This window comes from Gasterosteus aculeatus, chromosome X, assembly GCF_964276395.1.
Source record: "Gasterosteus aculeatus chromosome X, fGasAcu3.hap1.1, whole genome shotgun sequence".
Lineage (NCBI taxonomy): Eukaryota > Metazoa > Chordata > Actinopteri > Perciformes > Gasterosteidae > Gasterosteus > Gasterosteus aculeatus.
In genome coordinates this window covers 6,755,008-6,779,037 of record NC_135698.1, presented here as the reverse complement: position 1 = coordinate 6,779,037, position 24,030 = coordinate 6,755,008, and the positions used below count along the sequence as shown (strand labels likewise).

The following is a 24,030-nucleotide window of genomic DNA, read 5'->3' as shown; positions in this document are numbered from 1 at the left end:
CAATGACTGAGGGCGGGTCAGTGCGGAGTAAACTACTCTGGTGAAGTAATGTATGGTCCCCTTATTTAAAAAAGAAATTAGCTAAAAACTCCATATCCCACAATGCTCGGCACGCCTGAGATAAATATCGCGAGACGGCCCGCGTCGCGGAGCAGCTGACTGCGGTGGGTGGTGCCAGGGAGGGACTGCTATCCGTATCGAACAGTTACACGCCAGATAATCCCAAAATAATCGGCAGACCGCGCTCACCGTTTCCGCGCTGTTTAGCCGCTGATAAGAGTCGACGCCGCGACATGGCCGAGACGGACCCCAAGTCGGTGCAGGACCTCACCAACGTGGTGAGTCGCGGTCGAGATCGCGAGCTAGCGTTAGCCGCGGTAGCCTAGCTACCTAGCGTCGACGGCCACTCCGCTCACGGCAACGCGAATGCTAACGGCGCTAAGCTACTAGCGAAGGCTACAGCACATCGGTGGTAGTTATGCGTTTTGTTTGTACAATTCGAGCAGGCGTGCGGGCTCTGCTTGTTCGATCTGTTTTGCCGAAGCCAGAACGCCCTGACCTGTTTTATTCGGCACGTCGTGTAACAACAATGGTCAGTTGTTGTCGTCTTTGACGTGACCGATCACCAAATCACAACAGAGCAAACCGCATACCGATTTGTTCCCGTGCAATGGTTCTTCCGTGCATACGCTTATTCTAATGATAATTAACATTACGTTACCATTAACGTTGTGTTGAAGTGTGTCATTTCCCTCATAGAACTCACAGAACTCCATAGGTTTTTGTTTTTGTCTACATTGTTTTATTTTCAACCATTGCAGAGTAAAGCGTCTGCAGAGAACTTCACGTTCATATTTATGTTTTTCATGAACCTACATTGTATCGTAGAGCCTTTTGTGATTGGTTGGCATCTCTAAACTGTTGACTGTCTCATTGAGCACCGACACTTTAGGAAATTGATTGGCAGCAACACACAATACTGTGAGTCTGTTGTGCGTTCACTGCACAGATGCTTATCACAGCGAATTAAGGAAACTTCTACCATGGAAACTGAGCTTTTACATTGTTGTCAAGGAAACTAGAACCTTGTTATCATTGTACTGCTGCTTTAAAAGAAATCATTCATAGATCACACCCATGATGCATTAGTGTGGGTGCTGTTTTCCCCACACCAGAGGTATTCGTTGTTACAGTTCACTGACTGCAGCGTTAGTAAAATCTTTTTTGTGTCAAACCAAGCTGGTGCACCTGCTAACATCAGTCCATGCATTTGATTGGGGCTTTCATAGTCATGCTTCCTGTTTGTGGTGCGTTTCACAGGTCCAGACACTGCTGCAGCAGATGCAGGACAAGTTCCAGACCATGTCAGACCAGATCATCGGGAGGAATATCCAAACGCAACCATTCAAGTGTTCATTGATTTAAAATGCATGGGTAGTGAAGTTTAATCATATTTAACGATGTCTCGAGAGTGGAACGGTTGTCCCCATTTTAGAGTCATTTTGTTAGTTCTCCTTTTATTTATGTGCCTTGACCGCTCCCCACTCGATGAGATGAGCACGCGCATCGATGACTTGGAGAAGAACATCGCCGACCTGATGACCCAGGCTGGTGTCGAAGAGATAGAGGCTGCACCGGAAAAGGCTAAAGAGGGTCCAGGCTCATAGTGAAGGTAAGCTGTAGCCCCACACCATAATAATCCGGTCGCACCTTCCGCTTTGCTCCGGGCTCCATAGTTGTCGTCTCCAACGCAGACCGTTTTGTCTCTCGCAGGTTCCCAAGCATCTCGGAGTGACGTTGATCCCACATTCAGGAGCAGCAAACGACTTTTGATTTAGTGTTGTGTGAAATGCTTTTTTTATATATTGGATATTGTGATAACACGGTTAGTCGTGTAATGACTTGACAAGTTGATCGTCATTTGTAAGTTAGAATAGTGTGGAATGCAGCGACCCAGAGCTCATCTCTCTGCCCTCATACACTTAATTAGCGGGGGGCTGATGGGGACGGTTTAGGACCTGTGCCGAGGTTCTACCAGGCCAGAGGAACCTCCAGCCCAACCAACTTGGTGCAGTGAGCATCTGAAGCTTGTTTCAGCACTTGCTACCAAGCTGTGGGATGCGTCCAAAGTTCCACAGATTCTCTTCTATTAAAGCTATTTAATACAATGCTTTCCGTCTTGTATCACACAAGTATTTGGCCAGGTGGGTTTAAGGATAGACAACTCCTAGGTGCTAATTGTTTTTCTAAGCCAAAGTTGAATTTGATCTTGCAAACTATCTGAAATGTTTCAGTGTTGCATGTTGGTAGTCTAGATTGTTTTAGATGTATTGAAATGAAATTTGCTGTTGTGAATAATATGTTAACCATTTAATGTCAACTGAATTAGAGGTAGAATGGCTTCCCAAAAGAGTCACATGACTGCAAACAAAATTCACAGAGCAAATGACCAACAGAATTAAGCGCCAAAAGCCTTAAACATACTTTAGCAGTAAACAAAGCATGTTATACAATGTAAGGAAGGTGGAACATTTAGTGAACATTTTATGAATGCAATATTAAAGTTTTGTATGTATTAAGTGAAAGGTTCCTTAATTGAATCAGTTTAGAACTCAAAGTCGTCCTCCGTCATGTTGATGGCCCAGGCAAATTTGTCCCTTTGGGCCTTATTGTAGATTTTTTCTATTCGTACCGCCATGTTCTTGCACCTGAACAAATGGAAAAACAAAGTTAAAACCACCAGCTGATCTTGTTACCGGTCCCAAATATTTGCAATTTAAAAAAAAAAAAAAGGGGGATACTGATACAAACTAACCAGAAAATGTAATCACAATAAAAGCCCTATATGTTGACAACTTAAATCTATTTCTATGGACATTGGTGTGTTCGATAAACAAGCAGTTAGGAATAATTAATATTCAAACAACTGTATTTAAGCCGGAGACGAAGTTCTGCAACATGCCGAAGCATCCTGCTCTCCATCAGAATGTGCTGTAGTTGTTCCAGACAGACCGGTAAGTTATGTGAGTGACTTATTTACATTTCGATCTTATGCACGCGGGTGACTGCGAGGCTTAACACCAGGTGAAAGAGAAACTGCATCACAAAACCCCAGTTAAGCCAGTGTTCTCGCTGAGGCCTTGGGGAGCCTGCGTGGTAATGGTCACTCACCAGGCCACGGTGATGCGCGGGTCCAGGTAGCTGACCTTTGAGGTACCAAGTGCAATCTGTTTGTTTTCCTCTCTGTTTATCGCCTGGACATCCAACTTCAGCAGCTTCTCCTTGCAGCGCCGCACCGCTGCCTTCTTGTCCACCACCTGACTGATGGAAATCACACGTTTTTGTTTTTTTTCTTCTGTTAATGGGAGTTCTTTCCACATTGTCATCGTGTGCCGGCGAAAACAAAAACGGCCACGAGTGTACAAACTGCAGAACAGTGACTATTAAAACAGTTGTAACAAATGGCTTAGTTGTCCTTGAAGGACCTCGACATGCCTGCCACAGAAACTAGCGTTCCCACCCTGTGCCACACACTGCAACGTACCGCTAACAAAAAGAACAAGGACACACAGAGTAAAAAGGACAGCAGCGGAGCCGCCAACACAACTCTCCCTGACAGCTTGAGTGAAGCTCATTATTCACCGTGGAGCAGTTTCCCCCGTTTGGAGGCACCTAAACCTGCCCGTTACCTTTCTATTGGTACTCGTTATTGTAATGGTTTTGTCCACAGCACTACGATGACACGTACGTCTGCAGCTTGGGGTCCGAGCTGCCTTTGGTCTTTGCCTTCTTCTTGGCCTGTTTGAGCTCTGTCTTTAAGAGGGCCAGATATTTCTTCTGATCATCAATCTGGATGAAGCACACGTGGATATGGTTGAAATGTCGAACACTTTCAGATTGCGCTGGAAATGTGATGGACGACCGATAAACCACGTTAGACGTCTTACCTTGGCCTGGAGGTTGGCCATAGACTGCTCGAAGGTCTTTGGCAGCGCCCGCTGGTGGTTACACAGAATGGCAACTGCTCTGTTTGCCTTGTTGTAGCACAGCAGCTTCTCCTGCTCATTGTCAGACTCTGAGGGGAGAGTTATTTCTATTTTTAAGACGTAAATATCACAAAGATTTAATAATGCTGTGTCACTTTTACATTTCATTTATTTATTCAGATCACTATAAGCGTCAACTAATGTTCCTGGGCTCCAAACAACACAGTGGCAATCCATAGATGAGAGCGTGTGAGAAACCGTCAGAGGAAGCCCGATAAGAGTGAAGCAGAGAGTCACAGCGCGCAGTGATAAGGTGCTCCCGGTGGGCTGGTCGTACGACGGAAGGCTGTAGCATCAAAACATTAAAAACTTTCCTGCTGCTTTGGTATACGAGACTGTCGTTTGTGGCGTCATGTTAAATCGCTATTGATCGCGTGTGATACTCACTGTTTGTCAGCTCTTTGAGCTGCTCCTGTAAGGTGATGGAAGCGTTGTACGTCCTGAAGACCCTGGCGGTCAGACCGGTCATTAGAGAGCTCAGGTGCTTGTTCAGCATGATAGTCTGCAAAGGATTAATGGGGAGGGGAGCAAGGGAAGGCCGAGACGACACATTCGCATCATTCACATCAGTGCGCAGCGAACCGAACCGAGCCGCTGCCACCGGGTGGCACTGCACCACTGCAGTGTTTCAAGCGTCCGTACGCACAGAACAACATCCCTGCCTTCATTTTCACTGACCGCCATTAGAGCGGAGAGTTGAAAGAGATCAAAGTACCATTTCTCCTCTGACATTTCGGTAGGTATTAGAAACGGAGCTCGCATAGTCAACGGTCAGATAGCCATTAGTTCCCGTTAAATGGTTGCAGCTTCAATAGAACGGGGAAGAGATTATACAGAGTAAGCAGTGAGAGCTCACGCGTGTAGGAAAGACACATACACACACACACACACACCATAGCAATACTGGTACGAGGTATAAACACACAGGCTCGAAAGCGAGCGCGTGCATTTCTAAACAGTCGGAGCACAGACGCAGAGAACAAAACATCCAGATGAGCGCTCAGCTCTGGCAGCCGAATCATCATCATCATTCGGATGATTCTGGGGAAGATTATAATGATGAGGTTGGTTTAATCAGAGCAGGGTCAGGACCCGGCTGTTGGGGGACAGGAGGGAGAGGGGGGGGGGGGGGGGGGGGGGGCACACTGACTTGTGTGAAGACTTGCATGTCATCTTTCTTACTGATGACCTTGCTCACAACATACGACGACTACTGGCAGGGCCACATATTGACTGTTACCGTGCTAAACCCGCTATGGTGATGTGGTTTTCTCTGTTTGTTTCCAGTTAAAAGGAAAAGGGGGGATGCAATAAAGAGTGAAGGCAGAACTAGATGTGCCAAATAAAGCAGCTCAAAGGGAGATTAGCCTGGAACAGCAGCCAGTGTGTTTACTGAAGCTCTAATGATGTGGACCCACAGATAAACATATTTAGCTCAGATCAGCATGGCATATGACATGGAGGAGCCCCCAGTCGCTCCTTCAAAGATGTTATTCACTACAAATCGGGCCTTACGGTGAACAATGAATGCTTGCAGGTATCTGAAAGATACAGGTCACATTAAACTGACACTTTAGTGCATTGTGTACACCAACGAACAATAGAAACTGAACGGTGTTCAGCGTTTCAGTTGGGCGGACACAAAGAGCCGATTTGACACTGAAATGCTGCTAAGGTCAAAGGTTCACCTCGCGGTGACCATTGTGTTGTCTGTTGAAATATTTCTATGTAATTGTCATAATTACTACATGAATACGTTAAAAACATTTGGTGAGGTCACTGTGACCTTTGACCACCAAATTCTAAACCAGACCGACCCAGTGGACGTCTGGGGGCCAATTTGTAGAAATGCGCTTAGAAATACTTTTTTTTTTTTTTTTCAAGGGCTGTCAAGAGTTTCTTCTCACACTACATTCAGCTTCACTCACCAAATAAGCCACTTTGTTGAAAATAAAGAGATATCCGTTTCACTGTGAAAGTAAAGGTGAGGATACATACATCTATTTTGCATTTTGGCGTCAACAACCGAGTTACACCGTGGCCAGTTTGTTCAATTTGCATTAACCCCCCTCAGTAGCTCAGAGTACAAAACACCACCTCAAGCTGGTTTTGCTCCGACCACCAGAGGCTGTGAAGTCGTTGAACTCTGCAACTCACTTCCCTTAAACCACTCTGCAGCTCCGCCTCTCATCCTGCGTCACTCTCCATTTCCAGATGGCCTCTCTCCTCCTCCTTCGCCTTCTCCTCCTCTTCGGCTCCTGTTCGGCCCCTCTCCTCCTCCTCCTCCTCTTCCTCTTCCTCCTCACGGCCTTTACAGCTGCTGCCTGGTTGTCAAATCACTTGCTTTCTCCTTCCCTCTCTCTCTCTCTCCAACCTTCTCTCTCCTCACCTGAAGCAGCTGTCACACTCCTATTGCTCCATCTACTCCCACACACACTCACACACCCACACACCCACATACACCCCCCCCACACACACCTCGCCTCACTCTCTCAGTGGCCTGGCCTTTGCGGGTGCCAATCAGGCCTGCCCACAGCGGCCATTACCATTCCACCTCCAACAGGCCCTGACATTTCTTGACACACTGGAGGGCAGAGAGCGGCGGCGTCGCACACCTTCCCTCAGTTGCATCTCTTCATCTCCCCCTCTCAATTCTGTCCCATCTGGCGTCTTCCTTGCCCGCCCCCCACCTGTCAGTCTTAAAATATAGACACAAGGCTGTCTCTCAGACTAACCCGCTCTTATCTGCATCTCTTTCTTGCCCAGTTTCTGCTGCAGAGTGACTGCCCACGTGCTGAAGCCGCCGTCCGGTTTCCACTCTGAGGGAACCAGTTTATCAGGGGATCCCCAGGCGGGATGATGGTTAGCCTGAGGCGCGGTCTCAAGTCGACAGCTTATGCTGCTGTTTGTATGAAAGGGCCGGAGCGCCGCCTGCCATAAGCTAATAACCATGTGTTTTGCTGCCGCAGATTTTTGAGTGCTGAAATTCATCTGCCAGGCATGTTCATTCTCAATTTCCACTTGTTTAATTTTTATCTGCCGAGGTCCATTCCTTCTCTTTTGAAACTCTGTTCCGGTTTCAAGGGCTCTTCCCCTTTTCTTCAATTTACCTCTTTCATCTCCTCACACTACTGGCTCATTCAATCTCATCCCCCCTACGCCTCACAATTCAGTCCCTGCCTGTCCTTTACAGCAGCCTGCTGTAGCCAGGACACATAAAAGAAAGAAAATAATGTTTCACCGTGTTTTTAGACCTTCTCTCCTCAAATATTACACACCCACACCATTTTTTTTATTAAAATTAAATTAAAAATAAATGTTAGTAGTTGGAGGTACTCACGTTGAGTCTGCCAAAGAGTTCATCTCCAGGATTTCTGTCCTCCAGGAACATATTAAGATTCTTAAAAACCTGAAAAGACGCACATACAAATTGCATAATTTGTATTGTAGAAACAGTCAGTTACCACAAATGAAATCACCCACATTACAGTGTGTTACAACTATGGCAATTGGTGCATCCATCTCAAACACTGTATGAGCTAAATATTGCATCCAATGTCCGAGTCCATTCATTGTAAAAAGTGATGGTGACTTTAAAAGGTGAGCTTACTGGTTAGAGCTAAAAACACCAACAACTACACTCTTACAAAAACACATCTCAATTAGCAATGGTAAAGACAAAAGGGCCTTGAGTCAGACTTTTTTCGTCCATCTTGGGAAACTGTATCCATTACATGTGACATTTCCAGCTTCTGCAGCTGCACCGGTCCCCTTGTAAAATATGCAAGGCCCCAATTAACAGCAGACGTGTTGCTTTACAGAAACACACAGACCGATTTGTGGGGCGGACCGGCGTTCCCCTCGGCATACAATCTGAAAAGAATATAAAAGGGGCACGTGCTTTTGGGATAGAAAATGGGAATCGGTGTCGGCCTAAAAGTCCCAGAGCAGGACAGGAACCAAAGTAAAACTCGTATAATTGATGTGATTTACACACAATGCATGTATGCATCTGCAGGTGTACACACACTGGGGCTAGTTAATAAAGTCATTCGGTGCAGCTGGTTTACAAATTGAGAAATAAGTAGGCATTTGTTTCAAACAATAGAGACACACACACACGGGGTGCTAATTAGTCACTGTGTGGCGTAGTTGTGAAAGGTGCATTAGAAATGGCTTAGTAACCCTTTTGGCTACTTCCCATTCCTGCTGAGAATCAATGACTTGACTTTCCATTTAATTACATACGGAGCATTCGTCTTCGGCGTTCCGGATTATGCAAAAGCTTTGCTCATCTGTGTTGCCGGGTCCCCCGTAGCACCCTACGTTCTCTGCATGCAAAAAATTTGCAGAAGCCACAAATTGTACTAACTGTACATGTGAGGCAAATGTATAAGACAAATTATTAGATTAAATGATTACTGGAAATAGAAATCCACTTCCTTCCATGTTTGTTCCATTATTAAATTCCAAGTGACATTTAGCGGCAATCTCACTGATTTCCTTGGGAATAGTCGCTGCTAAAATATGCAAGGGAGTAATTATTTCTAGCTAATGTGTTTCTTTTGAATGCACTCATTTGAATAATTATACATTCTGCCAAGAAAGAAAACACTCTGGCTGTCAGGTGCTAACATTTCTTTTTCCCATCTCTGGAACAGAAGATAGCATGGGCTGGGACCAGAGGAGGGGCTGGAAATCTACATATGCATACATACACTCACACATGTGACAGCTGTTGGACAGATTGCAACGACCGAGCATGATAAAATTAAATAACAAAATAAAGTTTCCGGACACATTTGGTTTTCCTGGCTGACCTGCTCACTACGGTACGCGTCGACGTGTACTGTATCACCCACAACTGGCAAGCGTGGAAACAGTATTTAATTACGTTCTGGTTTAAAATGAACCCTGGTGGCAGTATTTCCACCGGGGCATTAGTGTAGACACCTGACAGCATGAAGCCAGGCCAAGTTTTGGAATGAGGTAAAGGCTGTTCTTTACAACTTCGAATATCAGTTAAAGTTACAACTACATACAAAAACTAGACACAAAAATGGATAAAATATGTGCCGTGTCCACACACTGTCTCCCCCCACGGAAGCGCTGCAGGGGACAAAGTGTTTTTTCAACGATGCTCTGCCCCCTCAAACAATCCACCAGACTGAGACTACTGGAGGGGGATGTGACACACACAAGCCAACGGCAATTAGCTGAACTGAAGTTGACATGTTTTGCTGCCCGAGACTGTAAAGTTCAAATTGAAAAAATAGCCGTGGTTTAAGAAAAGAACAAGGTATAGACCTGTTCTATAAGACCGGCAACCTTAAATGGCTTCTGCTAGAAAAAAAAACGATTAAGAAAAGAAATTACTTGAGAACAGAGGAGGGTTTCGGGGGGCAGGGAACCAATTTAATTTTAGGGAAAACACTGGATGGCATCAGAGCCGGGACGCTAGGACGGCAATAAAATCACTATTATTATCAATTTCTCTGTTAATTAGTTAACATTATATTCTTTGGATCACGAATAAAGACAATCACAAGTTATGTGAGCCAAAACCTAAAAGCTATGCAACACCGTAGACAACAAGCAGGGCTAATGAGGAAAGAAAAAGGATCAAAACGGATTCAACAAACTGTTCCCAGCCATTGTGGCGCAATGAGAGACCGTCTCACACAAAGCAGAAGACTGATGCTTCCGAAAGGCTACAAAGCACCGCCCATGTAGTACAACTATTAAGTTTCACCACCCTATTAAAACCACGCTACGATGTACAATTCACCAACATGTAACCCCAGAGAAGCAGCCTGCAGCAGAGGGACGGACGGGCAAATTAAAGCACTGCAGGAAGCCCACAGCTGTGCCCAGAGGACACGTCTCCCGGTGCCTCTCTGCTGCAGGCTCGGTGCACGTCGCGTATGCGTGGAAGTGACCTTCTTCGCATGGACATCTGCCAAAACCAAAAGGGCATAAAACCTAGATCATCATTATGAAATACTTTGGTTTGGGAAAATATTCCTTATGTTACCTCAGCTTGTTATAAACCATTTGGATTTCAAGGCAGGAGAGCAGGGATGAGTGTGTTGGTACCTTCTTGATGACGGAGACCTTGTTGTAGTAGCGGATGCTATCTTTACCCAGGAAGTCTAACTCCACCACATACTTGTTGCCTTCCAGCTTCTTGTGAAGGGTGACGTGCTCCACACGTAGCGAGCAGCAACCGACTGTGTCTGCCGTCTCTCCCTCCTCCTTCTCATTTCCAGCTCTCAGTGCCAGCTTTTTTTTTCGGGGGGGGTTGACGAAAACACAGGGATAAATGCATAAATGTACATCACTTCAAGAGCAAATGAGCGCCAAGCGTTTACTCGTAAGACAAAAGACACAAGATGGAAACCCAAAGTCAACACAGCGAGGCAGAGTTGGAAAAAAGTCTTTGGCACAAGTCCGAAGCGGTCACAAACTCATCTATCGCTTCACTAAATGTGAGAAACCTGGCATGCTGGTAGTCTCAGAAGCCGACCTTGTCTATGAAGTAGAGGGCCACGGCTCTTTGACGTGTGACCATATCTTCGGATTTGAGATCCTGAAGGTACTGGTTACGGATGTCGTCAACACACAACTTCAGCTTCCGGGCCATCTTGTATTTCTCCCAGTCCTTCTCTCCCTGTGCAGGACGGAAAGAAAGGAAACAAGGTGGAAGACGAGTGGTGCGGACAAAAGAGAGCAACAGGGAGCCGGAAGGGGAAGAGAAAATAGTGAGAAAGGGGGATGAAGATAGAGGGAACAGCAGAGAGGAGAAAAGCAAACAGCAAACAAAACATTTTCCTTTAAAAAGCCTCTGATCAGTCATTTAAATGGCATCGTGACATGCACGCTGCCATATCCCACATCGACACAACTGTATTGACAAAATCGTCCATGCCTGTGACACTGGCTGCCGTGTACATCGGGAGATGGGACTAAAGACATAATTAAATCCACCATTGGCGAATAGGCGCACATATTGTCATGGAGACTAACGGCGGAATAACTTAACCTTCACACATGAAAGACAAGGAAAAGAGAAATCATGGAGGAGGGCGAAAATGAGAGGGCAAAATAATGGCAAGATGTCGCACACATCATACGAGTAAAATTGCCCATTTACTCTCCATACAAAGCCATGATGCATTTTAATATTTTAGAAACAAAATACACTAATACACAAACGGTTTGGCCTTTATGGACACGACAAAGATGCAGGATACAGATCTAATGTCAGATTCATGGTTCTGGTCTGAATAGGAACGCAAGGCCCTGATTCAAAACCAAAAGGGTTCAAAATGGCCTTTCGTATTGCGGTTAAAAGGTTTTGGGAGGATTATTGGTTGATTGACAAACTTTTGTCAGACACTAATATATATATACTGTCTCACAAAATGAAAAAAAGACAACTAGTGGTTAAAAACGATAGCGCTGCAATAGCATCACTATCACAACTCCCGGCTGGTTTGATTGACAGATGGTTCATCCAATAACCAAACGGGTAGGTTTGCAAAATTCTGGAAGTATTAGAAGTTGGAAACTTTCCATGGAAACTAATTGGAATATATGGGAATAAATTGGGACATTTTGGGGTAACTGGATTTAATTTGTCATAAATGATAAAACAAAATCTTGTTTTGTCGTAAGCAGACATGCATACAAACATTTTTAATCCAAAGTTTTTACTTAATCCATTGGTAAGTAGAACTGTGTTCAATCATTGAAGAACAAAACATGGATTTAGAATATAACAGTGTATTTCCTATGATCACCCCCCAAAAACTATTTCCATTTCCTGTTTTTCTCTGGTTATTGGTGTTGTTAACCCATGGTGGTTTGATAGTGGTACAGGAATAGGCCCTGGGAAAATAAAGCTTAGCAATTTGTCAAAAAAAACATGCTTTAATCTTGTTAAGATTGATCTCGTTACCTTGAGTTTAGAGTTGGCATTCAGCATGATGTATTTAGTGACGCCCTGGATGTTCTCGGTCCAGCTCGCCAGCCATGTCACAGTGTTGTCATGGCGAACCTGCTTCCAGCTGTGACCAGCAGGCGGCACGGGAACTCTGGATTCGCTGTCGATTACAGAGAGAACTCAACACGGAATCTGTGTGTGCGTGTTTTTTTTTTGGTGTGTTGCTTTAACATTCCGTATTTTTGAAGATTCCTAAAGCAAATAATCACACATTCAAAAACCAAACACCGCACCATCTGTAGCAGGAGCTCCCATTGCCTGTGCAGCTGTCAACATGGAGACGCATTGCTTCATATCAAGAAACACGGTGACGTTTTGCAAAGATCTCGCGATTGAAGGCTTTTAAAAACACTGGGAGTTCGCAACACATGGTTTAACACTAGGTTCTTAGCAGCTATGGCTCATGGCAGTATTAGCAAATCCAGCTTTTTCGTGCGTCGCTACGCCGCCACACACCCTTCCGTGGACACTGCGGTCGTCTTGCCTCCCTCTCACCTGCTGCAGTTGATGGTGACGTCCTCTGGTTGGATCCTTTTCTTCAGCATTCCCTTCTTGGGATGCCCGCCTCGACCGCGGAACAGCCCCGGAGGCTCAATCTTGAAGTTGCCAATGCGCTCTTTGTGGTGGTCCAGCAGACAGTAGCCATATTCCTCCAAAATCTTCTGGTTGGCCTCTTTCAAGGCCTAATGCAGAAATGATCCATCTTGAACTTCTACAGACACTAACGGGAAGAATCGTATGACACGGAAGCTATGGCATAGAAAAAAGAAAAGCAAAAAACACTACCAGTTTCTCCGCTACGGTGGAGTTTTTCTTGGCCTCCACCGTGGCTTTGTGCATGGTATGGATCTCCCGGAAGTCACATTTGTCCAGATCTGTAATCAGCAATCTCTCCTCATCGACCATTTCCTGAGCAGATGCAAACACAAATCAGATGCAAACACAAATCAGATCACGTTTATTCCCTTCTAGAGTTACTCAAGTTATATCTGCATTAAAGCATGGGTAGCTTTAAAGGAGGAAAGAAAATATGAAAATGAATCACTAGCAATTTTTATTAACAATACATTTCTTCAGGTGGTTTAATGGATTAAATAGTATTGAATGGAAAGTTGAAAGGTAAGCGTGATGAAACCAACTTGTTAAATGAAAACACTGCTTCCGTACAGAGACAAAATGTTGAACTCAAAGAAGAAATGCAGAAAGGATCTGCACACAAGCGGTTTAATTTAGATTTGTCTTCCCAAATATCTCAGCATAAAATAAGTAGAACAATAGAACAAATTCAAAGGAGACGACCACAATCTAAGCAGATTAGGGACCCTGAGCTTAATTACTCATCTTTGTGGAGGAAGAACGGACAGAAGAGAAACGGTCTTGTTATGAAAGGCCGCAGCGTAGATCATTTCTCTCCGAAGAGGGAAAGACACTGTGGTACGCTGAAGGGCGCAGAAGTTATTGCACCAGAGTTCTCCCCAAAGGAGAGGTCACTAACACAGCAATCCCGTGGAGGCTTTGTTCTGACAAACGCACAAAGCGCACACACCTCTCTCCATGCAAATATGACAGAACAGACATGCAGTTAGTATCCGTGTCCGGGGATGACTGACACACCACTGTGGGCGGGCACCGAGGGGCAGTGGAGCGAGGAAGAGTTTTTACGGGTATAATAACACTTTAATTGGATTTGTTCGTAAGCAACGGAGCTACTTGTCGAGATTAGCATATCAATGCCTTCACACAAATCGTGTTTTCAAGTGCATTGAGCACTAAGCAGCGCTAAATTAATTCTGCATATGACACACGGATATCTCTGTACAGAGGTATCCTGACGGAACGCAGGGCACAGATACCAGTCTACAATTTAAAACACAAAGCTGGAATTTAAACAAATCATAGAGCACTTGGATGCCATCTGTAGTTTAAGCCCTGACCAGCACAAAACTCCAGGTAAGAGAACTAGAGTTGAGTCATCGGTGCGATAGCATCAGTAGAACGACAGCTGGGTCGACATTCAGGAATCTGGCAAAACCATTGCAAAGCAGGGTTAGTTCCCATTTTAAACTGTAAAGGCCTTGTTTTCAATCAAATGTCAACTTTTGGGATAAAGGTGTTTAGTGATGTGAGATTTTGGTTCAATACGATATTTTTTGCTTTAGATTATAATAAAAACTTTTGTTTTTGTTTGGTTTTGTTTTATTTTATTTTGCTTCCTCTGTGTTTCATCGGATCAAACAAAAAACATCCTAGAAATCTGCTTGGGAAATATGTCACGCGGGAAAGGCACATGTAATTAGGAGAGAAACCGGTCAATTTTCAAAATAAAAAACATTTTTCAGAAGTCAAATGACAAAAAAAATCAAATATTAATTCTATCCGTGGTGCGGCCCGGAAACCAAATGGCCCAAATACCGGTCCGCGGGCGGTTGTGTACCACTTATGGGTATTGCAACATATATATCTTTCCATAGATATGCAATATATCGGCATATCTCTAAAAAAGGTTAAGGTCGGTTCTGGGAACCTAAAAAAGTCAAAACGTTTAGTTCAGGGAACTAGAGGATTGAATACCCTTAATGGATTAGAACTTCAGTTTAGGAAATTATCAGCTTGTTTATTGCTTTAATGTCGTTTTCAACATTTCAATCTATTTTCTAAATAGTTCTAGTCCTTTTCTTTTGTCTTGTGTTTTGATGCTTTTATTAGTGTTATGTAAACACTTAAATAAACTTGCGTTGCCTCTCCAGTTTATTTTTAATGAAAAGTTATTTTCTTTCTTACAGCAATATTGTCAGTAGGGGCATTTCAATACCACACAACCTTATCAGCCTCCTCGCAAAACTGACAAAATATCCAAGACTCTGGCTTTACCTTCCTCCAATCGGTCAAGAAGTTAGCCTGGAACACCTCCTCGAAGGTGTACTCATGGTCCAACATCCGGCCAAAGAAAACCGCCACCTCTTCAGCGGCCGGGCTCAGCTTCACCTCCATACCTGCACCCAGACAACACGAGCTCACCACGGAACACCACAATACAACGCAGACCTCTCGGTCCCAATTTACATGCTACAAAAACACAAAGACACACACATCCCAGATCTAAATGCCACACGCTGCGGCAGAACAGCCCCCTGAGCTCCTCTGGCGTCCCGTCAGAGTAAAGCACGGATCGACAGCCAAGGACAGAGATCTACATTCAGCCCCGCTACGAAGAGTGAGACACAAACGAGTACACGGAACTAATGGATCTAACGGAATCCTTGCAGGACAGTTAAACGCTGTACTGGTCGTCAATCAGCGTTGGACCCAATGCACACCGTGAGCATGCTGAAGATCCAGTGAACCTCCGTTATCGGTCAGTCAATTCTTGCCTACATACACAGCGGATACAAACTAATATTTGTTCCCCCGCTTACAGCAGTCTGCGCTGCGGCAATTCATTTTTCTGTACTTTGCTATTAGTGTGTAATGAGAAGGAAGTCTAACTTTAAGGATTTAAATTGTGCTATAATCACATTAAATAAATCGGCCCAAAAAAAAGCCTATGCAAACTAATGAAATAAAGGCCCGGCCTTGAAGTGCGCGTCTCTACACACAAACAGTGAGTGGGAAGAACTAGTAATTCACGTTAATGCATGGAGCGCACAATACATTATTACATGACATTTGGAGGGGATTTGCGTATAATGAAAATTAAATAAATTGGGATATTACAGATTTGGACATTTGATTACCAAGGAGACAGTCTGCCATTATTTAACTTGTGCTCTAAAAAGGTCAAAGGTCTTTCAACATAAAGTCTGTATTTTGGGTGCATTGAGCAGTTGTCGCTTTGATTATTTGCCACCATATATTTATTTGTGTGACTACTACTGCCTCCCCAATTTATTTAGTGATCTTTACTGTCATTTTGACGGTTTTCCATATGGATTTTTAGTGGTACAACTTTCAGCTTTTATTTGTAATTCATGGAGCATTAACTTGATATGAGGCAAACCAGACAACAAAAAGTATGTAGAGCTTGAAATGTATTTACTTTGGTCTGAAAGGTACCGAAAGAATTTAAAATGATAGTCATGAGTAAAGACTGACGTTCAACTTCCCCGCTAAACTGACCATCATAAAAGAAGTGAACGTTGTCTGGCAGAGGCTGGTAGTCGGGAGGGAAATAGGGTCCGTTGTGTTCCAGAAACTTCCATTTCACCCCATCTTCATACTTCTTCTCCTCCCACCTGAGAGAGAGCGAGACGGTGAGGAAATGAGGATGCATTTCAGGAGGGGAAGATTGCTGCTCTCCAGGTTCCCTGTGTAGTTTGTGCGCACGTCCAGGTCAGTGTCTGCAGGAAAATATAAATCAAAATAATAGAGCAGCATTTCCAAACCATCTCCAGCAACTCTGCTGCTGCTCCTCCTCCTGCTTTTGGATCTTCAGCAGTCTTGCCGCCGTCACAGCACGTTTTGTCCTCCTTATTCTCCTTTTCCCAGCCTCCTTTTCTTCTTTTTCTGCACTTTCCTTCTTTGACCTGCCGGTTCCAAGAACACAGACAGAATAGTTACAGCTAACAACACAGGAAAAAAAAAAAAAAAAGTGAGAAGTACAATTCCCAAATGTCAATATTCATACACAAATGTTATCTTATAATAATGTTAAATGGGCTTACATTTCTGGGCAATCACAAGCTCAAAGTTCTGACTCACGAATGTGAAGCAGTGGAGTGTGAAGGGTCGTCTGTGAGCTTTTCTTTTACTCTTTTCCTTTTTATTCCTTTTCTTTCCTCACCCTCTTGTTTCGGTTTCACCGACTCACTAGACCACGAGAAGAAGTGGAGACTGTTATTGTCAATACCAAGTCGAGTGGACCTTTCATCTTCAAATGGTTATCTGTTGCTTTTTTTCCAATCAGAAGTCTGCTTTGTGGTCTATGATGGTTCAACTCTTTTCATATGTCCAAAAACACGGCAAAGTAGATTGCAGCTTTGTAGTTAAGCTAAGAGCAAAGCAAAAGGTTAGTCCCCTTCAACCAGCCATGATTTTATCAATTGCATTTTAGAAAACCCTTTGTGTTGGATCCCATTTTCTTCCAATATTGGTGTACTTGAAAAACTTGAAATTTCTATGATCTTACTTTGTTTTTTTTAATGTATTTTCTTTCCCCGCTGCCACACGGCTGGCTATAGAAAGAGGACAAAATTACCCTGCTATGTAAAACAGGGAGAAAGAAAAAAGAACCTACAGTACACGTTGACCACAAGTAATCACACATAATTACCGTAATCAAGCAGCATTGTCAAAAACATTAATGATAATGACAAAATTACAGCAATTACAAAGAGGAAAAAATGATACAACTGCTAGCTTAGATTTCCCTGCAGAGGAAGGAATTACTGGGTAGGGAAATTTTCAAATTAAGAAAATCAACAAATTAGACTCATCACCGCTAATAACCAACAGTTATTTTTTCTGTCACACAACAGTTTGTTAAAAGGGGAAATGTGGATAATGTAAAGCCTGCAATTGCGCAACTGGCTAAATTGATCCTAATTACGGCGCACTATAGTGGCGACTGCCTGGTACACACGGTGTGAGCCTAATGCACCGTCTCTGCACCTCGACAGCACGACCCCCTGATGTCTCCTGATTGAGAGTAATGAGCCCCCCGCTCCTCTGGTCACTGACTCCACGCGGCTTTGCAGCCAACGCTGTACGTGTTCTGGGTCAGAACAACGATGACACGGGACGCCGTCCCACCTCGAGGGGAAACATATGTTGGACGTCAGCAGATAAAACGGGAGGAAAAGGGCATTAATTCATACTAGGAGAAAAGATTACAAAAGGAAGAAGACGAGGTAATACAGAATTACAGGGGACACAATTAGATGAATAATAACTATCTCCACCAAGACACTTTACTCACCGTAAAAAGAGTTTTCACAGTAAGAACGGGACAAAAAAGGCTAAATACAATAGGCCTAAACAAATAAATCTGCACCGACTAAATTGGTTCCAATAAGGAACCTTTGCATGAGGCTTTTAGAGCCGGCCGCTGCCAGAAGGGAAGCAGGCAAATGCACAGAACCCACAGACTGACTGCAGGGGTCATTGTGTCATATTCATGCCGACTATCAACTATCTTTACTTCTTAGGAGCCAGAGCTTCATTTCCATTCGCTACAAAGCTCAAGCGGCAGACCGCTTTGTCCCACCAGGTCCTTGTTCTCCACCGGGGAAAGAATTTTGTTATGCTTCACTTCCCCGACGTCGCTCTCCTGTGGAGATGATATCATAGATATGACGACATTTAATGCACCGTCCCAAAACAAGAGAAAAACAAAAAGAAAGACAAAGCATCTACTGCCAATCCAGAAAGAGAAAGCGATAGCGGGCAGGTGGCCAGAAGAAGGAAGTCAGAAGCAGAAAAAGGTCAAATCAGAGCAACCAGTATCGGTGAGTATTTCTGGTGCCGACTAGCGAGAGGAGGAACATTTATCAACCAGTCATTTGTTCATGGACAGCTCTTTTTTCAGGATGGTTCTTTTTTTAAATGCACGGCTCCGACTGAGATTTCAAATGCTTTTCTAATTTTCATCACCCCCCAAAATAAACTATACATTTAATGAAATCAACTTCCTTTAATCAGTATAAGCCGCCATGTTTTGTAGACTTCCTGTTGGTGTCGTACATCCAGGATGAGCAAACCGTTTTTGTGAATAATAATTTATAGTTTTGGACAATCCTATGCAGCCACCAGAGGAAACTAATTCTAGTAGGATAATATTAATACGGTCAGTGTGACCTGATTGATCTGCAAAAGTGCAGAAATACCACGTTTAAAACATAACAGACATGTCAAGAAAACAGACACTGATTTAAAAAACGTTGATTTTAAACCTAAAAGAGAGCGTTATGAATGAGGCTTCAAACTAACAATTGTAAGACCCAGTTCTCGGTTTTGTTTACTTGGGAAACTTGAGTGTGTGCCGTTGTCGAGCTGTTCAGTTGAACCGTACAACGCGGAGGGAAGGAGACACGTGTGTAGAGTGCGGTCATGTTTTTAGGTATACTGCACCACTGAGCAAAATCCATAAAAAGCTATACGAAAGCAGCCTGGGTCAGTGGGTCCATTGACATTTACGGTCCGTGGTTCTAATAGCCTTATGTTTCTTCCCAACGCCGCTGCGAGCGGAACGGAAACCTACTCAACTTGCACTGTTGCCGGCTGAGCCTTTCTTTAAGGAGAGGGGGAAAAACATAAAGGGAAACATAAAAAAAAATATATATATTTTTTTTTTTTTTAAAGAGTATTTTGCTAAACCTGGTTTTTCCAGCAGACATCTCCTTTGAAACGTCTCTTGTCACATCAGGTCCGGGAAACAATCCATTAACAACTCGGCAGAAACCCCGCTGTGAGACAGATTTGACACAGCAGGTCTGTGGCCACGTTCTGCCATCCGCGCTGCACCCTGCGGAGCGCCCAATGACTCAAACCTCGCATTATTACGGTCCTGACGAGGCACAGATATTTGTCTTCAATGCAGATTAAAATACAGTTCCCCTTTGAGACAGCTTGAACTATTGAAAAAATGAAAAACATTAGAACCGCAGGAATTAAATTCCGTCACCTCAGGAGGGAAACGGGAAGATTTCTGGCTCCATGGTTACTTTTCAGCAAGGAGCTGTGTAAACATTTTCAGAGCAGTAGGATATTAATCCAAACACTGGACCAGATCGGCACAGCGAAAGGAGAATTCCCACGAGGTGTCACACTTGACTCAGCTGCTGCCTTCCGAGCATTACACGATGGAACTGAGAGACCGCTACAGGGAGTCTAGGGATTTGTTTCTCGGCTCACCAGTTTAAAATCCACCATGTTGCCGCAGTTTGAGTTTTCTTTGCGACTCACATTGATCTGTCTCGTCTGCCTGCCACCCCGCCCCCAAAAAAAAAACCCCCACAGGAACTTGAACCGTCTGCATCCCCCTTGAAGTTGCCTTGAACTAACTTCTACAAAACCTGGCCCACAGTGGTGTCTCTGATCGGCCAGTGAATAAACAAAAGACAGAATTATATGAATAAATGTTGTCATATTGTTTGTAAACATAAAACATTTTATCCCTCTGGCTGCAGTAGGAAAGAAATGGGCAGGGTGGAGAGAGACAGGTTTCATCTTGAACACCGGACTAGCAAAACTGGAGAATAATCAGACTCCACTTGTCAGTTCATCACCACGGCCTTAAACACGGTGCAGTCTACTTGTGTTATGACTTCATCCCTACCGGATGGCAGAGTCCAGGGGTTCAGTCTTGGGTGTCTTGACCTGAGGGAAAGGGGTGGGGGTTAGAAAATAGCATAAGTATCTTATAATGCACGCAGATGGCTTATGACATTATGAACAGCAACTATGTTCACGGTTACATAAAGTCTGAAAACACTCGCAACCAAAGAGCCTTGTTTCATATCTGATGCACATCCCATTTTCAATCTTGAAAACATGTACACAAATAATCCAAATTCCTCTTATCTGAAGCTCTTATTAGTTAAGCTGGCATAGTTAAACTAAGACTCAGGTGAGAGAAAGAACAGCTTCCATGGGTCAGAGTGTTGGTATACATATAAATATCTAGTTACAGCGTGGCGGTAACGTAAGACAACCTGCTGCACATACTGCTGCTGCACTGGGGTCAGTGGGTAACTGGGCATCCTCAACCTGGTGCAAATTCCATGCAGGGCACGAGTTATGGGTGGACTCACATGTCCATCACAAGCCTTCCCCTCGTCACGACGACACTGAATTTCCATTGAAAGGTTCTAAATTGACCTTGGCCTTAGTATCGGCCATCTGCAAAGTATTGTGACACGAGAAGCAAAATCTTGGATTCACCTTTTTCTGAGGCGTTCGTCTTCCCGGTATCTGTGTCGCTTCAGTGGACTTGGCACTGCTCAGTTTGTTAAGATCACAAAAGGAAAAGAAAAGGTTCAAAGGCTTATTATTGTTGAGCAAACAAAACAATATACTTTGGAATAAGAAAGATAGATTTTTCCATGATTAGTCAATGGTTTGAGCTGCACTTCAAGCTACATTTGGAACCTTTAATAAACACAATGGTGTTGCATTTGCTCAAACAGTCACTGTATCTTGACAGCGGTGCATGAAACAGATAACCTGTGAAGAAAACAAGTGCCTCCTCCTACTGCTCCTCATTGTGTTTGTAAGATTCCACCGGGAGCCCAAAGGAAAAAACAACCTATCAGAGCAAAGAACCCAAAATGTGAATCACTGCTCATAAAGCTCATGCACTCCAATTAAACAGCGTGGATCCAGTGTGAATTCATGTACTTTAAGGGTTTTGCCTTTTCTTGCCTCAATGTCCATTCTCGGACACACATTTTGTCATATTACGTTCGGCTTGATTTGCAACCACTGAGATCAACAGCTGCCACGCGGCGGATTTTCAAACTCCTTCAGGTTGCATCATTACATGTCAATTAGCTGGCATTTTATCCAAAGCACAATAAGTGCATTTCAACCAGAGGGATACAAAGTCTTTATAACAGAGATTCGGGTTGCTCAGCAGCTCCCTCACAAGTAAAAACAGTAGAATTCCTTTTACAAGACAACTAACTGAATGAATTTTATTTTATTACTTGTGCACTGCTGTCTTGTTGTCTATTGTTACACTGTCTACTGTCACGCACCAACCGCCAAGTCAAATTCCTTGTATGTATGACATATTTTGGCAATAAATGTTTCCCGATTCCTGATCCTGAATACTATTCAATTCATATTATAGGGCAGACTCCTCCTTTCAAAGCACACGTACGTCTAATACCCAGTCATTTGGAGCACGTAATCCATTCTCTTAAATATTATTTATTCCCCAAATTGCCATAGATTTTGGTAGAATCATGTTTTGACATTCTCATATACTACGATAAGGATAGTGTCAGCATTAGCATATTTTCATTAAAGTTACCGATTGCTGCTTGAAAGGTGAAAGCATATCAGCTGGATGTTGGACTCATGTCTTCATCTGGTTAGTATCTTTTTCCTAAGACAACATTATTAAATGCCACCACAATCAGACAAGCAGTGTTTCTGAGAGTCCCCGTATTAGTTTAGAATTTGACCTTTTCACCCTTCAGGTCTACGTCTAACATGAAACTCGGCAGCCATATTAATTTTATTTTAAATTGAGAAATTCCATTTTCGTACATCACACTTCAGCAATGCAACATTTATGGAAAGAGGCCCTTTCACGCTGAGGAAAATGTGCTCCCTGAGTCTTGTAGCTGATGAGGATCAGTGGAAACTTAATCAGTAATTCAGTCAGTGTGCCATGAAATGACATGAGGCTAGCTGTAACAGAGAGCTGCCTGCTCCACTGCCAGTAGCGCTTTCAGGTGTCTATTCATCTCCCTGCTCCAATCAATTACACAAGCCAATGACAGATCGCTCCACATTCATTTGTCTGCTCATATGTGCATGGTAATGAACGCATCAGATATCAAGGTAAATTAATATATTCAAATGAAGATGGAGTGGCCACTGTACTCCATCTTCAAATGAATTTCATGCACGCTCTCAATGCCACTGGCCTGCACAGCAACTCGGGCCGGCATAACGTTCTGTTGATAACACACTCATGTGTGTATCCTCCAGCACATCGTGCCACGTGCCTCTCACGCTTTCTTGCCCGATTTATCACCATTGCAAGAATGTGAAGCGTTGTGCTGGAGTCGGGTCATAGGCATGTATTGTAAGAGAGCTGCTTAAACATCTATGGCAAGGTAACCGTTATTTTAAATATGACTTATGATGGGATTACAATGAAGTTCAGGCTAAACTGTAGCTCGTTAAATAACTGGTGCATCTTTATTTCAGCAGGGCTTCTTCTGTTTGTAGACAGGTCAGCTGCAGTAAATCAGTATTATAATTTCAGTTGAGCCACTCGCTCAAGTTGTTGTTTCTCAATGACTTTATAGAAGTTTGCTGGTCATCCAACAAAAGGTTTCATGGTACACTCTAAAATTACTTTTAAAGTAATTTACAACAATAAAATAAATACATACTGTAAAGAAATCACCCACTTCATTATCATCTGAAAGCATATTTATATTAACACGTTTTAAAATTAAAATCAACATGTGTGAAAATGTCTTCTTCTGCTTTTATGTAACATCAGGTGTCAGTGTGTATAGTAGTTGAGTTGCCACACACACACACACACACACACACACACACACCTGTTCCAGGTCGCATATCCCGTGGCTCCATCGTTTTCATAGTCTCTGCGCTTCTTCGGCGTCTTCGCTTTCAGTCTGGCCTTCCCGTTTTCTTTAGCCTCATTCTTTCTTGCCATCGTTCGCACGGCCCTCCGCGGGGCACAGCGAGAAATGGTTCAGCGCGACGGGTGAAACAGTTCAGTTCACAGTGCAAAACCAACCACAAGTCCCCCCCCCCCCCAAGTTAAGCTAAATTAAGCTAGCTCGTGAACGTTAGCCAACGCGACCAGAGCCGTTAATTGCGTTCATTTTAACGGTGCGGTCCATTGGCTTAAACGCGTGTTCGGGACGTTGCAGTAACACGGGAGTTTGCTGTGTTGTTGGCTCGCCACTTGTAATGCCAAGAAAAGACGAGCTAACGTTATGTATCGTAAAAATACAAACTTCTTTGGCAGTTCCCTTCAACCTTCACAGAGACGCACAGTGGAAACCTCGGGTGACCCGGATTCCTTTCGCTTGCAGTTCCTGAGTTGAATTGAGCGCGCCTCGGTGACCAGCTGCATCCTGATTGGCTGAGGGACTTCCGGGAGTTGACACATGAGCGTGATTTCGGGGGTGTTACGTCGTATTCTGTGACCCGTTCTTTCATGTCTGTCGTTGGAGTCCGTTTTCCCCTTTGGCGTTAGTTAACGCTGAAATTAACTATTAATCATTTTTGATTGGTCAGGTAATAATGGTTTTTAGGCCTACCTACATATTA

At 43.7% G+C, this 24,030-nt stretch overlaps 2 protein-coding genes across 5 annotated transcripts; one reads left to right on the top strand and one right to left on the bottom strand.

The window, feature by feature from the left end:
• The first annotated feature begins 64 nt into the window (after positions 1 to 64).
• On the top strand, positions 65 to 2,579 carry LOC120809043 (uncharacterized). Its single transcript, XM_040162577.2, has 4 exons — positions 65 to 338; positions 1,321 to 1,387; positions 1,546 to 1,672; positions 1,774 to 2,579. The coding sequence occupies exons 1-3, from the start codon at positions 294 to 296 to the stop codon at positions 1,665 to 1,667; spliced, it is 234 nt and encodes a 77-aa protein (XP_040018511.1). The 5' UTR covers positions 65 to 293; the 3' UTR covers positions 1,668 to 1,672; positions 1,774 to 2,579.
• Positions 2,356 to 23,879, bottom strand: LOC120809041 (DNA topoisomerase 1). 4 transcript variants are annotated; one of them, XR_013451063.1, is made up of 18 exons: positions 23,292 to 23,879; positions 20,929 to 20,983; positions 20,324 to 20,364; positions 16,750 to 16,857; positions 16,434 to 16,574; positions 16,168 to 16,283; positions 14,923 to 15,044; positions 12,838 to 12,960; positions 12,547 to 12,734; positions 12,007 to 12,151; positions 10,573 to 10,716; positions 10,143 to 10,328; positions 7,387 to 7,455; positions 4,434 to 4,548; positions 3,948 to 4,075; positions 3,690 to 3,849; positions 3,172 to 3,321; positions 2,356 to 2,708 (listed from the first exon to the last, which is right to left on the bottom strand). XR_013451063.1 is itself a non-coding variant. In XM_040162572.2 (18 exons), exons 1-18 carry the CDS (start codon positions 23,405 to 23,407, stop codon positions 2,606 to 2,608), a joined length of 2,151 nt encoding a protein of 716 aa, XP_040018506.2. In that variant the 5' UTR covers positions 23,408 to 23,879; the 3' UTR covers positions 2,356 to 2,605. The 4 variants fall into 4 exon arrangements, 2 of the variants coding, with proteins under 2 accessions (XP_040018506.2, XP_077938108.1); XR_005710066.2 differs by having other exon boundaries at positions 3,172 to 3,317; positions 3,749 to 3,849; XM_040162572.2 differs by having other exon boundaries at positions 3,749 to 3,849.
• Positions 23,880 to 24,030: the final 151 nt, after the last annotated feature.